Below are 17,318 nucleotides of genomic sequence, written 5' to 3' on the forward strand. Positions count from 1 at the left end.
TCTATGCTAAGCAAAATTTGCATTCGTATTTTAAAGACATGAAATCTTTGACCTCACGACAATAGTTTTGGCCAAAAAAAATCGTTTTTTTGTTTCAAATTGTGAGCGACGAGCGGCACGTGTTAACGTCGTTTAATCGGGCTCAAATTTTGGAAAGAGGATTCGTTTTGTGGGGTTAAGGCGAATGCTCTTAGTGGCACCAGGTCGCGTTTTCGAAGCTAAAGGATGGCGTAACTCGGTTTGACACAGCGACGAGCGGGACGTGTTAACGTCGTTTAACCGGGCTCAAATTTTGGCTATCCCAATACCTGGAAAGGGGATTCGTTTTGTGGGGTTAAGGCGAACAAGATTCCGACTTTTTTTTTGCCCCATATAAGTTGCGGTCATTCTAGTGAATAGCTTTATTAATATATCGGAAAAATAGAATGAAAATTCGAGAAATGAGATCTGTATCCTAATTTTAATTTTATAGATCCTAGATTTAAAGCCAGATAGGTCGCAAATAACGTTCCTTATTTTAAAGAACGCGCATCTTTGGCTCGGAATCAAAACCAAAATTCTTAAAGGAAGGTCAAAATCTTTGGATCCAAGTAAACTTTTTTTGAGTGTGTGTTTCAAATTCGGAATACTTTCCTTCATTTTTTAGTGAACTCAGCTCCACACACTCAGTGAAGGAATATGATCACCTCAAACATGTTTCAAGAGCAAAATGTTTTTGTTTTGAACAGGAAGCATGTAATATGTATGTCGCAAAAATGTTATTTTCTCGAAAATTATGTATCTGATTTCGGCAACCTTGTATATGTTTGCGGAGAAAAGAAAATTTTTGCGACAAAAATGTTCCATGCTCATCAGGACACAAAATCTTCTCCATGTCCAACCGTATTCTTATTAATAATTTTTGCATCTACTTCGACTCTAAAAAAAATAAAAAAAAAAACAGAAAAAACAAACAACACTAAACTAATCAAAAGTAAATTAAAGAAAACTTTTAATTAACAATAAAAGTTTTACTTACACTGAAAAAATGTTTTCGTGAGACCAAATATTTCATGTGCTTAAAATACGAATGCAAATTTCGTTTAGCATAAAAGACACATTTCTGTAATATAAAATTTGTTTCGTCGTCGTTTTGTCCTTATAGTAAAGTGATTCGACTTGAAAATCGGTACATCAACCAGAGTTGCCACAACAAAACTTTAATTTGAATCAATATTTTCCAAAATCGGAACAAAATTCCTACAAGCGTACCAATTTTTAAATTTCGAAGAAAACAAAAACATTTGTTGCTCTACGTTTTTATAAAACCAAAAACAAAAAATTAATTAATTAATTAAAATTAATTTAGTATTTATACCCTGCGCCACACTGTGGAACAGGGTATTATAAGTTAGTGCATATGTTTGTAACACCCAGAAGGAGACGAGATAGACACATGGTGTCTTTGGCAATAATGCTCAGGGTGGGTCTCTGAGTCGATATAACCATGTCCGTCCGTCCGTCCGTCCGTCTGTCTGTGAACACATTTTTGTGATCAAAGTCTAGGTCGCAATTTAAATCCAATCGCCTTCAAATTTGGCACATGTTCCTAATTTGGGTCAGAATAGAACTCTATTGATTTTGGAAGAAATCGGTTCAGATTTAGATATAGCTCCCATATATATCTTTCGCCCGATATGCGCTAATATGGACCCAGCAGCCACTGTTTTATACCGATTTGCTTGAAATTTTGTACGAACATTACACTTAGTTGTATAGTCAAGTGTGCAAAATTTGATTGAAATCGGTTAAGATTTAGATATAGCTCCCATATATATCTTTCGTCCGATATGGACTTATATGGCCCCAGAAGCCAGATTTTTGGCCGAATTTGGTTGAAATTTTGCACTAGGAGTACAATTAGTAGTATAGTCAAGTGTACAAAATTTGATTGAAATCGGTTCAGATTTAGATATAGCTCCCATATATATCTTTCGCCCGATATGGACTAATATGGTCCTAAAAGCCAGAGTTTTGGCCCAATTTGGTTGAAATTTTTGCACAGGGAGTAGATTTAGCATTGTAGCTATGCGTGCCAAATTTGGTTGAAATCGACTCAAATTTATATATAGCTCCCATATATATCTTTCGCCCGATATGCACTTATATGGACCCAGAAGCCAGACTTTTATCCCGATTAGCTTGAAATTTTGCACAAGGAGTACAATAGTATAGTAAAGTGTGCCAAATTTGATTGAAATCGGTTCAGATTTAGATATAGCTTCCATATATATTTTTCGCCCGATATGGACTTATATGGCCCCAGAAGCCAGAGTTTTGACCCAATTTGGTTGAAATTTTGCACTAGGAATACAATTAGTAATATAGTCATGTGTGCCAAATTTGATTGAAATCGCTTCAGATTTAGATATAGCTCCCATATATATGTTTTTCTGATTTCGACAAAAATGGTCAAAATACCAACATTTTCCTTATTAAATAAAAATTTTTAGTTGCATAAGGAACTCTGTTGATGTAATTAAATTGCAGGAGGATCTTGATAGATTGTCTTTCTGGACATTGGTTAATGGGCTTCCACTTAATCTTAAAAAATGCCAGAAATTAGTATTTCATAGATGTAGGAATGTCGTTATATCTGATTATACTATATGTAACCAATTGTTAGAATCTGTGAATGGAAAATTGGATTTAGGAGTTGTTTTTGATTCTAAATTGAATTTTTCGGATCACTTGAATTATATTATTCCTAGAGCGTATTCTAGTCTATATTTTATTCGAAGGAATGCTGATGAGTTTGCTGACCCGTATACCAAGAAGATCTTGTATTGTGCTTATGTTCGTTCTAAGTTAGAGTACTGTTCATTTGTTTGGAGCCCTAATGCTTTGAAGCATATTAATCGCATTGAAAGTGTTCAGAAGAAATTCGTCAAATTTGCTTTGAAATCCCTTAATTTTTCACATCCAATGCCATCGTATGTGAGTAGATGTGCATTGATTTCGTTGCAGTCTTTGCGCTCTCGTAGAGAGATTGATTCGTTGGTATTCTTGCAAGGAATTGTAAGTTCTTCTATTGATTGTCCAGAACTTTTGCATCTTATTAATTTCAATACGCCACCTCGTTCTCTTCGGTACTATTACCCTTTTCATATAAATACACATTCTACTTCTTATGCTACAAATGAGCCATTAACTAAGGCAATGAGACTTTTTAACACTTATAATGAGTTCTTGGATTTTACTTTTACTAAGTATAAATTGAAATATTTGCTATACTCCCTAATACATTAAAGGTTATTGTATTTACATTTTTTTATTATTTACTTTACTTTTTAATTTTAATGAAATGTTATGCGTAGTCTGTAAGGGTTATGTAATCCATAGACATAAATAAATAAATAAATAAATAAATAAATCGCCACTGCTTAGTCGAAAAGTTGTAAAAATGACTCTAATTTTCCTAAACTTCTAATACATATATATCGAGCGATAAATCATAAATAAACTTTTGCGAAGTTCCCTTAAAATTGCTTCAGATTTAAATGTTTCCCATATTTTTGTACTAACATTGTGTTCCGCCCTAGTGCATTAGCCGACTTAAATTTTGAGTCTATAGATTTTGTAGAAGTCTATCAAATTCTGTCCAGATCGAGTGATATTTAAATGTATGTATTTGGGACAATCCTTTATATATAGCCCCCAACACATTTGACGGATGTTATATGGTATCGAAAATTTAGATCTACAGAGTGGTGCAGGGTATAATATAGTCGGCCCCGCCCGACTTTAGACTTTCCTTACTTGTTTTCTTTTGTTTGTGTACGTAAACCAAGCTTACAATTTTACTTCTTGTGGGAATACCATTCGCAATTTTCAAATGTGTTTGCAATATAGAAGGTATAGTCATCCCAGTAATGCCTAAGGTTGTTTCCATCTCACCATAGGTCACAGACGATCTTGTAATATCAATTGCCGCATAGCATTAATGGCCAACAACTGATATTGGGGTGAACTACGACCTCGGTTGACACTGGTCCTTGACGGAACTTCATCGCCAAAAAATGAATTAAGTTAATCGATGCCAAATTTGATTTCTATAAAGCCATGTATACAATGAACACGAATACATCACAATAAGTGTGTAAATATAACCATAGCGATAGGCGGTAGGCGAAACATTTTTGCCGCAACGGCAAATACAATAAGCTTGACGGCGAATAATTCCCTTTTTCACGTTTCCTAGCGTTTTTGTTGTCAATACAGCACGCTTTGACAATATTAAGCAATGAAGTTGAATAAAAACATACAATGGCTTGTTATTTGTTGAGTTATTTCAAGAAAAAATAATCTACACGTGTCCAGGCAACAGCAATTCCTAGTGGTGAGTTAAAAAAATTTGATAAGCGATGGCAACACTATACCAGTTTTCGCCAAGGAGTTAGAATAAGTTTTAATTTAGCGACACGCCGCTAGCCGTCACGGTATTCCGTCGCGGATTTTGGGCTTCCCATAAGAAATACACGTAAATAAGTGTTCGCATACCGCCTATCGCTATGGTTATATTTACACACTAATTAATGGGGTACTAAATAAGAAAATTGTTTTCTGTGTCTTTGCACATATTTTAGTATTAAAAGGGGATAAAAGGAAGGTTTAGAAATTGACAAATAAATTTTAACTAAAACTAACGATTAAAGTATCACCAATTGCAACAAAAATGTAATTGTTTTTCAATTGCAAAATTATTTAATTAATTGTAAACAAAAGGAACAGCTTGGGTTAGTTAACATAGGAATTTGGTTTTAGTTGGTCAAGAGACATAAGATTGTTGATAGCAAGTTCACGAGGGTTAATGGCTAGTGAACAAAAAAAAAAATAATAATAAAAATAATGAGTTGGTGTTACTTCATCCACGAGTTGGTTATTCTCGTGGTATTTTAAACGTTTAAGCGATTTAGATAATTCCATATCCAGATTTACTTGGCCATCATAAGCACTCTTCTGTGACAATTGCATTAGAAGTTTTACAAATCTTTGCTATGTTTATAAAGTTCTTCAAATACTTAAATATCCAAAAACAAAAAAAAACTGGTCATAAAAAGTCCAAGAAACGTTTGTGGTTAAACACCTAACTAGGCACTTAGAGAGACCAAGTCAGTCACTCAGTGTGTCCAACGCAAGCACAAAATATTAACGCATCATAACATCATCATTAATCATAATTAACTGGGACCACAAAACAAACGTCTGTTGTGTCTTTCGGGACCAACCCTGATGCGCACTGCAAGCCAGAACTTTTTGAGGTCGTAATTCCTTTGTTTAGATATACTCATACACTGAAAAAAGATTGTCCGGTTCCAATGAGTTTGTCTTTACACTAATGGATTTTGTTATTGATTTCGAGCCAAAGAAAAGGAGAATAGAAGTAAGGATAACTTTAAGACACAATTCACTTTTTAATTGGAGTTTTGCGTTCTTGATACTACGATACAAATTTGAATTTATTGTTTTTTTTTGCTTTTTCTCTATATGCTATCAAAGTTCTTTAAAAACGAGTTAACGATTTCCAAATTCAGACTTGATATCAAGTAGACTTGACTATGTTTCAAGGAAAAAATGTGTGTTAAAATAAAGTGTTGAAAAAATCTTCTATTTTTAAAGGTTTTTTGCTTTTTAGTGAAGTTACAAAAATTAACATATTTAAAGATTTCATTCATTTTGAACATTTCTTAGAATTATTGACACTTTGATAAGGAAAACACTTTATAACAAAGAAATCCGTTTTCTACACGCAAAGAAAAAAAACGTTTGGAAAACGTGTACCGAAAACGTTTTTCTTTTGTTAGAGTTTTTTGAATTGCTTCGAAAATTTTAAACTTTTATCACCAAAAAAATTCGTTTGTTACAAAATTTTTATTTTTTCAATAAAAAAAGTTATTTTTGAAACAACAGCACAGTCCATTTCGTTTATATCAAACACTGTTCTTTTCTGACTTTAGGTCTTTAATAAGACACTTTTTACAGTTCAAAATTTAATATAGTACAATGTAATGTTGAACATTTTTTCGGAATCTTCTGAACATATCTGGAATATATGTAAAAAAAAAAAAAAACAAAACAAAAAAAAACTTTGGTCGAAGCAGGGATCGAACCCACGACCCTTGGCATGCAAGTCGGACGTAGCAACCACTGCTCCACGGTGCCAAACTAAATGTTTGTTTCTGTTAAATAAACTTTGTTTATTCGGCTCGTGGGCGCCGCAAGCTATGCTATATAAATATAACTTATATGGATAATTATCTATTGATGACCATAACAGGTACATAGCTCAGTGGTTAGTGTGTTGGCTTACAAAGTGCATGGTCCGCGGTTCGATTCTCCGTCCAGGCGAAAGGTAAAAAAATTTATAAAATCGTATAATTTCTTCTACATTGTTGGTATTACAGGAAAAGGTGTTAAGAACTAACAAACCTCGTGGATGTGAGAAAGATGTGAGGGAAAATGCAACTAGCAAGAAAACAAAATTTTTTTTGAGTTTGTCTTTATGAAATTGTTTTTACATCCTGGAAAAGAATAAACGTTTATCACAAAAAGTATATACTTTTCTTCCAAATACACTTCCTTACAGCGAAAAGCAAATGAGAAACGAACTTTGTTTGTCTAAAATTTCGTTTGGGAGGAAAGAATTATTTTTTTGCGTGTAGGCTAAGCAAAATTCGCATTCGTATTTTAAGGACAACATATTTTTGGCCTCACGACAATGTTTTTTTTTTCAGTGTAGAAAAAAGTTTTAATTGAAATTTCAAAAAAGGTTCATAATTTAGGATATATTAGGTTAGGTATAGGTCATCCCGATATTTTGGGTTCACGTAGACTATTCAGGCCATTGTGATACCACAGTGGTGAACTTCTCTTATATCAATGAGTGCTGCCCGATTATATGCCAAGCTCAATGACAAGGGACCTACTTTTTATAGCCGAGTTCAAAGAGGATTCCACATTGCGGTGAAACCACGTAGAGAAACTTTGAAATACTAAGAAATGTCACCAGCATTACTGAGGTGGGATAAAGCACCGCTGAGAGACTTGTTGGTGTTCGGTCGAAACTGGGGTTGAGCCGACCACCCTCTGTATGTAAGGCGGACATGCTAACCATTGCACCACGGTAGCCCCCAAAAGGCTCATAGTTTAAATAGAATACATTTTTTAAATTTAAATTTATTTTAATTTAAATTTTACATTAGAAGTTTTGTGTTTCCGAAAATCCCCGAAATTTATGCCCATGTTCCCAAATCCACTTCCAGATGAATGTGAATCAATTCCATGATTTTCGTGTCCTACAATCCACTTTCACCGGAATTTTCGTGAAATTCACTTGCAAAAGTCTTGGTGAAAGTTGAATTATGTCCAAAATGGGTATATTTCCGGTTAAAAAAAGTACTTGCGTAATAAAGGGTGATAGGTCAAAATTTGGTCAATATAAACTTGACGTATTTCTTTCAATTTTGCATTTAAAAAACCTGAACACCCCTCATTTTGAAGGTGTGTTTGTGTAGAATGTTGCTTCTATTTTGATTTTGGAATTCATTCTTCAGTTGTCAAAATGCCGTCCAAGCAAGAAGAGCAGCGTATCAAAATCCGAGCTACTTGCACGCAAAGCTGGCAAAATCGCTAACAGTTGCCAAATAAACCGTTACAAATGTAATTAAAGTGTTTGGGGAACGTTTGTCGACAGCCAGGAAGTCTGGATCGGTGGGAAATCGAAAACCGGAAGCCGCTGAGACGACAAAGAGAGTTGCCGGTAGTTTTAATCGAAACCCTAACCTCTCTCTCCGAGATGCCGCAAATAAGCTGGGTGTATCGTCTACAACCGTGCATCGAGCCAAAAAACGAGCCGGACTATCGACATACAAGAAGGTAGTGACTCGAAATCGCGATGATAAACAAAATACGACGGCCAAATCGCGATCCCGGAGGCTGTACACGACGATGCTGACGAAGTTTGACTGCGTGGTAATGGACGACGAAACCTACGTCAAAGCCGACTACAAGCAGCTTCCGGGACAGGAGTTTTATACGGCAAAAGGAAGTGGAATGGTAGCAGATATTTTCAAGCACATAAAACTGTCAAAGTTCGCAAAGAAATATCTGGTTTGGCAAGCCATCTGTACCTGTGGCTTGAAAAGCAGCATAGCTTCCGGGACTGTCAACCAAGAAATTTACGTGAAAGAGTATTTCAAGCGGAACCTAAAGAAGACCAAAAAACTGCTAAGGACGAGCAGCAGTTCAAGGCAAACTGGCTTTCTGCGGCGAAGAAGGTGGACAAGGTGGCTGTACAAAATCTGATGGCAGGTGTCAAGCGTGAGGCCCGACAATTCGGATTTGGAAAAGCGAAAGCCTAACTGAATATTTTTCCTGAATTTTATACTAATTGAACTTGAAAAAGAAATTTAATTTGATTTTTTAAATAAACGATTTCACCGATTTACACGCGTTTTCCCTTGAACAATTTTGACCGTATCACCCTTTAAATTTTAAATGTTTTATATTTAATACTTGAGTTTTATAAAAATTGCGTCATATTTAATTAAAAAAATAATAAATTAAAATAAGTTATTCCACTTATTTTGATTTCCGCCTTAGTGAATTTTTGGGTGATTTGTGCAACCCATCTGGTTACGGGAAAGTTTAAAAAAGAACGTGGAATTAAGAACACCAAATTTTCACGTTCGTGGATTTGACGTGAATAGTGGAAGTGAAATTGAAGTGGATATCCGAACATGGGTAATAATAAAATTTTCATAAACAATGTAAAATTTTATCTTTAACATTTTATGTACCGAAATCTTTATTAAAAGTCATTGTATAAACTTATTTAAAAAAAAGTGTTTCATCGTTATCGTCTAAAAAGTGCCAAAAACTTTATTTTTATAGAGAGTGTCACAAATGATTTAATTTTTGAAAAAAAAAAAATTAAAAATTTTTGTATTTAAGAATTGTTTGAAATGATTATAATGGCCAAAAAATCAATGAAAATATCCCTTTTGGATGCGGAAGTGTTGCGCAATTGGCTCTAAAGCAATGTGAGCAGTAAGGACAAATAAAATAATGGAAATTTCAAAAAGATATTTGAAAAGTGTACGCTATCGTCCTGAAATTCGGCACAAATTCGTTTTTTGTCTGCAGGCAGGTCAAGTTCGAAGATGGGCTATATCGGTCCAGGTATTGATAAGGACCCCATATAAACCGATCTGCTGATTTGATTTCTTGGAATTCTATAAGACACAATTTTTATCGGATTTCCTTGAATTTGGAAATCAGGTGTTATTTTAGGTCCACAAATAGGTGTGCCAAATAAGGTTTGTATGGGTTCCTGTTTTGGTATATCCGCCATATAGACCGATCTGCCGATTAAACTTTTTAGGTTTCTGTACAACGCAATTTTTCTTGGTTTTGCTAGAATTTGGAAATCTAGAGATATTTTAGGTTACAGTGTGACCAGATGTTTGAAAGCTTCTCTAAGTGGTTTCACCGCAGTGTGGAACACCGTTCGGACTCGGCTATAAAAAGTAGGTCCTTTGTCATGGAGATAAATATCGAATCGGGCAGCTCTCAGTGATAAGAGAGAAGTTCACCACTGTGGCATTACAATGGACTGCATAGTCTAAGTGAGCCTGAAATATCGGGCTGCCTCTATACCTAACCTAACATATACGGGTACCGTGACGTCTTTTGACCGTTCGAACTCGGTAATCGTCGTTTGGAGATGATCGACACTTTAGTATTTTTTAATGTCATCTAGAATGTGACCAGATCTCAAAAATTGTTGCTGCTAAATCAGCAATGAATAATGCTAAAAAAATAATGCTAAATTTAAAAAGTTTTTATTAGCGAAATTTTCACTTCAACAAAGCAAATTTTTATTGGTTTTGCTAGAATTTGGAAATCTAGCGGTATTTTAGATTCGCAAAGAAATGCGCCAAATATGGTGTGTATCGGTTCATGTTTGGTATAGCCTCCATTATGGATCGATTCTCCGAAGGGATTTTTTGGATTTCTAGAAACTAACATTTTTGTGCCATTTTGCGGAAATAAGAAATCATTAGGTATTTTTGGTTTTTTATCTTCGGAAAGCGAACAATTTGAACCGGTCTAGTATTTATCGTAAAATCCGCCTGAAATTCTATATATTCCCATACGGAAAAATATATTGTCGTGAGGCCAATGATTTCATGCCTTTAAAATACGAATGCGAATTTTGCTTAGCATAGAAGACACATTTCTCTAACATAAAATTTTTTTCCTTGCCCAAAACTCGATAAACTTTTCAACGAAGTCGTATTGTCATTATAATTAATTGATTTAAGTTAAAAATGGGTATCATAACCTGAAAGAAAAGTTTTTTGGCCTAAGGTCAACTTGACTTTATTAATTCAGAAAAATTCTTTAAAATTAATGAAAATGTCTTTAAAGTTGTTGTCTTTTGGCATCTTTACTACAAAGCAAACAAAGTGTTAAAAAATAGGACATGTTTTTCAACACTTTATTTTAAAGACGTTTTTCACTTGAAACATAGCATAATTTCTACTGAAAGTCGAGTTTGAATTTAGAAATTAAAGTTTTCGTTTTTAAAGGACTTTGATAACATATGAAGAAAAAACGCTTAAAACACGAAAAACTAAAAATTGCTTCCTAGAATCAAATTTAAAGAGAATTGTATCCTAAAAGTATCTTTACTTGAGTTCTCCGCTTCTTTGGCTCGGAATCATTACCAAAATCATTAGATCAAAGACAAAATCTTTGGAATCGGGCATGTTTGAAGATGGACTGTATCGTATGTTTTTTTTCAGTGCAAGTAATCCGCTACGACGAGTATTTAAGATTCGGCTCGGTCGTATATAAAATTTAAATTTATTGCGAAAACCGCATAAAACAAAGGATATTTATATATTATCCCTAAAGAAAATGAAGTAACTCTCTAGAAGAGCCTTTTTGGAATGTACATTAAAAGTAATGACTTAGGAAGATTTTCCGTTTGTTTACGGGGTTATTACAATTATTTTAGTTTTTTTTTTCAGTGTAGAATCATAAAAGTTTGTACAACAAACATGATTACGATTTAAAACAAAAAACGTCCACGCTACAAATCTTTTTGGTTTTTCGAATATTTTTTTTATTTTTGAGTTATAAATCAATCAAAAAACAACGACGAAAAAATACACATTTAACAACCACAAGTATTTAGCTGCAGGCTTAAATTTGCGCTTAAACTGATTTTTCGAGACTTTTTCTCATTCCTGCCACCACCAATCTCTATTCAAGTACCAGATCCATGGTGATCATCCATCCACAGTGATGGGGCTTTTTACGATAAACAAAATTATAATAAAGTGCGTGTTGTTGTGGTAACTCCCAAAATGATCCATAGTCCCGGCAGTGGATAGTATGTGCATACCTTCAGTGTGGATGGGAGCTATGTCCAAACCTTCTAAACTGACAATTTCTAAGAGACCACAATGTCCAAACATTAAGCCGTAGGGTGGAGGAGAAATCCGTTTGGAAAGCCTAACATTATATCATTACCAAAAATGATGTTTTATTTTTCTAGTTTCTCTTCCAACAGCACCTTATCTTGTGGCAACTAAACCAAAAAACATATTAGGGGGTTATCTATCCCAGTACATTGGGATAGCATGCATCAAAATGTGTTTAACTGTCAACGCGGTTAATAGTTTTTCCCATCCATCCATCCAACCAACCAACGAAACTAGCAACAATCAATCCATGTACGAGTTAACCATCATCCATCCATCTATCGGATTCTACTGATGGCTGCTACTTTAACTGTTTCGTGAGGCTGGCATTGGGGTTTGTCGACTTTACACGGAGGTGTTTAAAAGTTTATCATCTTTAGGGATTTTTCGTCAATCTTTTTGTATCGTTTTGATTTTCTTTTTCTTTTTATCATTGAAATGACGACTACGGTTAATGTTGCTTTTATTGGGGATTTAATTATTAATAGAAAATTTATGATGCATTTGATAGTTTTATTGAAAAGTCACACGGAGTTAACTATATGATGTTTTACAACAATCTTTGTTAACGGCACTTTACATACTGAAAAAATGCATGCCCAAAGATGTCCAAAGATTTTGTCTTTACACTAAAGATTTTGGTATTGATTTCGAGAATTTTTCTGATTTCTTAAAGCCAGGTTGACGGGTGGGAGCCACCGTGGTACAATGGTTAGCATGCTCGCCTTGCATACAAAAGGTCGTGGGTTCAACTTCAAAATGTTTTTAAGCGGTGGATTACTCCCTCTCAGTAATGTTGGTGACATTTCTGAGTGTTTCAAAAAAATCTCTAAGTGGTTTCACTGCAATGGGAACGCCGTTCGGACTCGGCTATAATAAGGATCTTAACATAGAATCGGGCAGCACTCAGTGATAAGAGACAAGTTCACACCTATGGCATCACAATGGACTGAATAGTCTATGTGAGCCTGAAATATCGGGCTTGCTCTATACCTAACCTAACCTATGCGGGTACCGTCTCGTCTTTTGACGTAATCCTCCAATCGATTCAAATAACTGCTCAACCATGTCATGTGACATCGAACGGAATGAACAGTAATCAGAAAGAAAGAAATGACTGGTAGACACCCTGGCGCAATGATTTGAATGCCCGCCTTGTATAAAAAGGGTCGTTGGTTCAATCCCAGATTCGACCATTATGCCCCCTCTGTAATGCTGGTGACATTTCTGAAGGTTTCAAAGCTTTTCTAAGTGGTTTCACCGCAATGTGGAGCGCCATTCGGACTCGGTTATAAAAAGGGGCAGCAAAGATATTAGTGATAAGCAGGGCTGTGGAGTCGAGCCAATTTTGCTCGACTCCGACTCCGACTCCAGCATTTTTCATCAGCTCGACTCCGACTCCGGAGTCGACTCCGGGTAATATAACTAAATCTCATTTTAATACCATTAATTTGTAGTTCTATTGTGGCGGTACCGTAAGTGGATCAATATAAAGTATCGTATTTATTTATGTGTGCAAAACAGGTCTTAATTTCACATTAGATGCCAATTGAACTCTATATTTCAAATTTAGGGCAATGTTTAATAAATAAAATAATAATATAAATACCCATTATAATATGAGAAGATACTAACAGTATATTTATTTGTGGATCAAAATTATTGATACTATCTCAAATCCTTTAAGTTTGTTTCGAGCTATATAAAGGTTTATATTCCCATATGCATGAATTTGAATCTGAATCGATTTAGACAAAATTGTATACACTTCTACAAAATCTATGTACTTCTAAATTTACATCTAACGTTATGGGACGTAACACAATTTAAAAAAAAAAAAAAATAAAAATGCAAGGAAAGTCTAAAGTCGGGCGGGCCGATTTTAATATACTCTGGACAACTTTGTATTTAGATCTACATTTTGATAAAATCTCAAATCAGGCTTCTACAAAATCCGGGCAATATTTGGGAAATATTTATAATTGTTTAGACAATTTCGCAAAAAAATGCATTTATGATTCATTCATTGAAAAATTTGAAAATTTGAGTCATTTCTACAAGTTTTCGACTTAGCAGTGAGTATCAGTGAGTATACAATTTTGGAAAAATTTTTGTCTAGTAAATAAAATTTTGCTAAATTTTCTATAGAAATAAAATTTTGCAAAATATTCTATAGAAACAAAATTTTGACTAAATTTTCTATAGAAATACAATTTTGGCTAAATTTTATATAAAAAAATATTTCTATAGTAATAAAATTTTGAATACGTTTTTTATAGCAGTGAGTACCAGTGAGCATCAGTAAGAAAAAAAAGTTTGAGAAAATTTGCTATAGAAATAAAATGTGACAATTTTTACTTATAGAAATAAAATTTTGAAAAAATTATCAATAAAAATACAATTTTAGAAAAATTTTTGTGTAGTAAATAAAATTCTGCAAAATATTCTACAGACGAAAAATTTTGACTAAATTTTCTATAGAAATAAAATTTTGACTTAATTTTTTATAGAAAGAAAATTATCAAGAGAAATAAAATTTTGAAAAATTTTTGTGTAACAAACAAAATTTTCTATAGAAATAAAATTTTGCAAAATATTCTATAAAAACAAAATTTTAACTCAATTTTCTATAGAAATAAAACTTTGACTAAATTTTCTATAGAAAAATATATTTCTATAGCAATAAAATTTTGAGAAAATTTGCTATAGAAATAAAATTTTGACAACACTTTTTATAGAAATACCATTTTGACAAAATTTTCTATAAAAAACAACTTTGAAAAAATTTTCTGTCAATATTCCATATATGTATATGGCCTTAAAATAAAATTAAAAAAAATAATTTCGATTGTTCGAAATATTTCAAATAAATTGATATGGGCATTAAAATGGATCAATCCAGCCCATCTGCTAGTCTAACATTCTAGGAAACGTAAAAAGATAGCCGTAATTGGAAGTTGGTTTTCATTTACAATCATGCTGTACATTGATCGAATGAATAACGCAATGGAAACTAATTTGCGTAAAAACTTGCTTAGTTACAAAAATGTGAAGTGTTTTAAAAAATTTGGTTTAGCCGGAGTCGGAGTCGAGCAAAATTTTTACGACTCCGACTCCAGCAAAATCTTCAGACTCCGACTCCGACTCCGGCTCCACAGCCCTGGTGATAAGAGAGAAGTTCACCACTGTGGTATCACAATGGCCTCAAATATCACATGCTAATGTACCTGATCTAATCTAAAGTAATGCCTGAGCTATACAGCGTGGTGTATATGTAATGCAATAAAGTAAGGCCCTATAGTTTTTCAGTTTTTTTTTATAAATTTTATTGTTCAAAAGCATAAATGTTAGAAATACATAACAGGTTGGCTGATAAGTCCCTGGTCTTACAAAGAAAAACACATTTTTTTTTTGTCAAAATTCGTTTTTATTATTCAAAATAGTTCCCTTCAAGAGCGATACAACGATTATAACGACCTTCCAATTTTTTGATACCATTTTGGTAGTACTCCTTCTGTTGTGCCTCAAAATAGGCCTCAGTTGCGGCGATCACCTCTTCATTGCAGCCAAATTATTTCCCTGCGAGCATCCTTTTGAGGTCTGAGAACAAGAAAAAGTCGCTGGGGGCCAGATCTGGAGAATACGGTGGGTGGGGAAGCAATTCGAAGCCCAATTCATGAAGTTTTCTCAATGACTGGTGGCACGGTGCGTTGTCTTGGTGGAACAACACTTTTTTCTTCTTCATATGGGGCCGTTTTGCCGCGATTTCGACCTTTAAACGCTCCAATAACGCCATATAATAGTCACTGTTGATGGTTTTTCCCTTCTCAAGATAATCGATAAAAATTATTCCATGCACATCCCAAAAAACAGAGGCCATTACTTTGCCAGCGGACTTTTGAGTCTTTCCTCGCTTCGGAGACGGTTCACCGGTCGCTGTCCACTCAGCCGACTGTCGATTGGACTCAGGAGTGTAGTGATTGTCACATATCGACGGAAAAACTCAAACACCGCTCAGAATCATCAACACGTTGTTGTTTTCGGTCAAATGTGAGCTTGCGCGGCACCCATTTTGTACAGAGCTTCCGCATATCCAAATATTGATGAATTATATGACCGACACGTTTCGTTGATATCTTTAAGGCCTCTGCTATCTCGATCAACTTCATTTTACGGTATTCAAAATTATTTTGTGGATTTTTTTGATGTTTTCGTCGGTAACCACCTCTTTCGGGCGTCCACTGCGTTCACCGTCCTCCGTGCTCATTTCACCATACTTGAATTTTGCATACCAATCAATTATTGTTGATTTCCCTGGGACAGAGTCCGGAAACTCATTATCAAGCCAAGTTTTTGCTTCCACCGTATTTTTCCCCTTCAGAAAACAGTATTTTATCAAAACACGAAATTCCTTTTTTCCCATTTTTTTGTGAGACCGGGGACTTATCAGCCAACCATAAAATTTCTGAATCAGTCTAGATTTTTCAAACTATCTACCTTTGGCACGAATTATGGCCTTGAAGTGGACGACAAAGCCATCAAATGCTGCACGAAAGTGGTCCGCGGTATTTTGGCCCATTCCAGGGGAATCGCCTTCTTAAGATGGTCGACACTTATCGATAGTATTTTTGAGTGCCATATATACTCTCCAAAATGCCCAACGCGCAAAAGTCCAATGTATTGAGATCCGGAGATGACCATGAAGCGAGGAACTTCCTATTTAAGTCAGTCTTGGTTTACGTTTGTTGAGTTCGATGGTGTCTAGAGCTTCAATACGGTCTTTAGGACGTTTTCCCGATAATATTCAGCATTCCTTTTGAACCCAAGAGCAGGAAGCGACCATCAGCCATTACTGCGGACCACACTATTACCATCAGCGGCGTTTGAGTTCTTGTGGTCAATCGAAGGTGTACATTTTCAGCTGACTTCATTGGAAGGTAAACTCGATCATTTGGTTTGTTCACAAACGGCTCAATTTGGAATTGTTTCTCATGGGAATAAGTCAAATTCGGTAACTGGCCACTTTAGTGCAAGCATAGCAATTCCTTGGCTTTTTCCAGTCAAAAATCTATTAAGCATCGGCAAGCTCTTGCAGTTTTTGGAATTTCAATGGCTTTAGTTTAAGTTGGTTTCTACCTATGCGTAGTGGATTTATATCAAATCTGGCCTTCACTTTCCGGATAATTTCTGAGTTTGTTACCATTTTTCGTCCATTTTTTGGACGCAATGTAAAACTGCCAGTATAACGGCAACAAACAATGATGCGAGAAAAAGACTTATTCAAATTTAAATGGTGGAGGCGATAGCCACTCGTGGGTTTCCACCATGAATTCCATCACGAATATCTTTGCAATAGATCAAAATGCTTTTGTCAGCTTGTAAACAATAAAACGATCTGCCACTGGAATAAGTCGGGTCAAAAATGATAGTAATCTTAAAATGGTAGGGATACATATCAAACACCCTGTATTATTGAACGAGGATTTTTAACTGCCATAGTGTTTTTTAACTATAGTCACGTTGGTCAAATTTCGTTCTATAGTCCATATTAATTTTCTCTTTCAGAAAAATTATCCCTAGGTGTCTGAAGGACTTTGTTCATTGATCATAGAAAACCCCGTTACATGCTTGAACAAATTTAAAAATGATCTCATATTTTTATTTAAAATTTCAAGCCTATTTGGACACGCGCTTAATATTTGTGGAAAATTCTCAGGAATTTTATGAGATTTGACACTTTGTGTTAAATGTCAAATTTGAACAATTATCTACGTAAGTGTTCGTGTT

At 34.6% G+C, this 17,318-nt stretch overlaps 1 protein-coding gene across 1 annotated transcript; it reads left to right on the forward strand.

Moving 5' to 3' along the window:
• Window positions 1–184: 184 nt before the first annotated feature.
• On the forward strand, window positions 185–16,650 carry LOC142231249 (uncharacterized). The gene is made up of 3 exons (XM_075301867.1): window positions 185–238; window positions 2,530–3,057; window positions 16,453–16,650. Exons 1-3 carry the CDS (start codon window positions 185–187, stop codon window positions 16,648–16,650), a joined length of 780 nt encoding a protein of 259 aa, XP_075157982.1.
• Window positions 16,651–17,318: the final 668 nt, after the last annotated feature.

This window comes from Haematobia irritans, chromosome 3 (genome assembly GCF_050003625.1).
Source record: "Haematobia irritans isolate KBUSLIRL chromosome 3, ASM5000362v1, whole genome shotgun sequence".
In the NCBI taxonomy this organism is placed as follows: Eukaryota; Metazoa; Arthropoda; class Insecta; order Diptera; family Muscidae; genus Haematobia; species Haematobia irritans.

Excerpts from the sequence above, each read along its gene's own strand:
- LOC142231249 (XM_075301867.1), top strand. The coding sequence starts at position 185 with ATGCTCTTAGTGGCACCAGGTCGCGTTTTCGAAGCTAAAGGATGGCGT. Across the intron at positions 239-2,529 it reads CTAAAGGATGGCGTAACTCG|GAGGATCTTGATAGATTGTC; the intron begins GTTTGACACAGC and ends ATTAAATTGCAG. Across the intron at positions 3,058-16,452 it reads TGGTATTCTTGCAAGGAATT|CTGACTTCATTGGAAGGTAA; the intron begins GTAAGTTCTTCT and ends GTACATTTTCAG.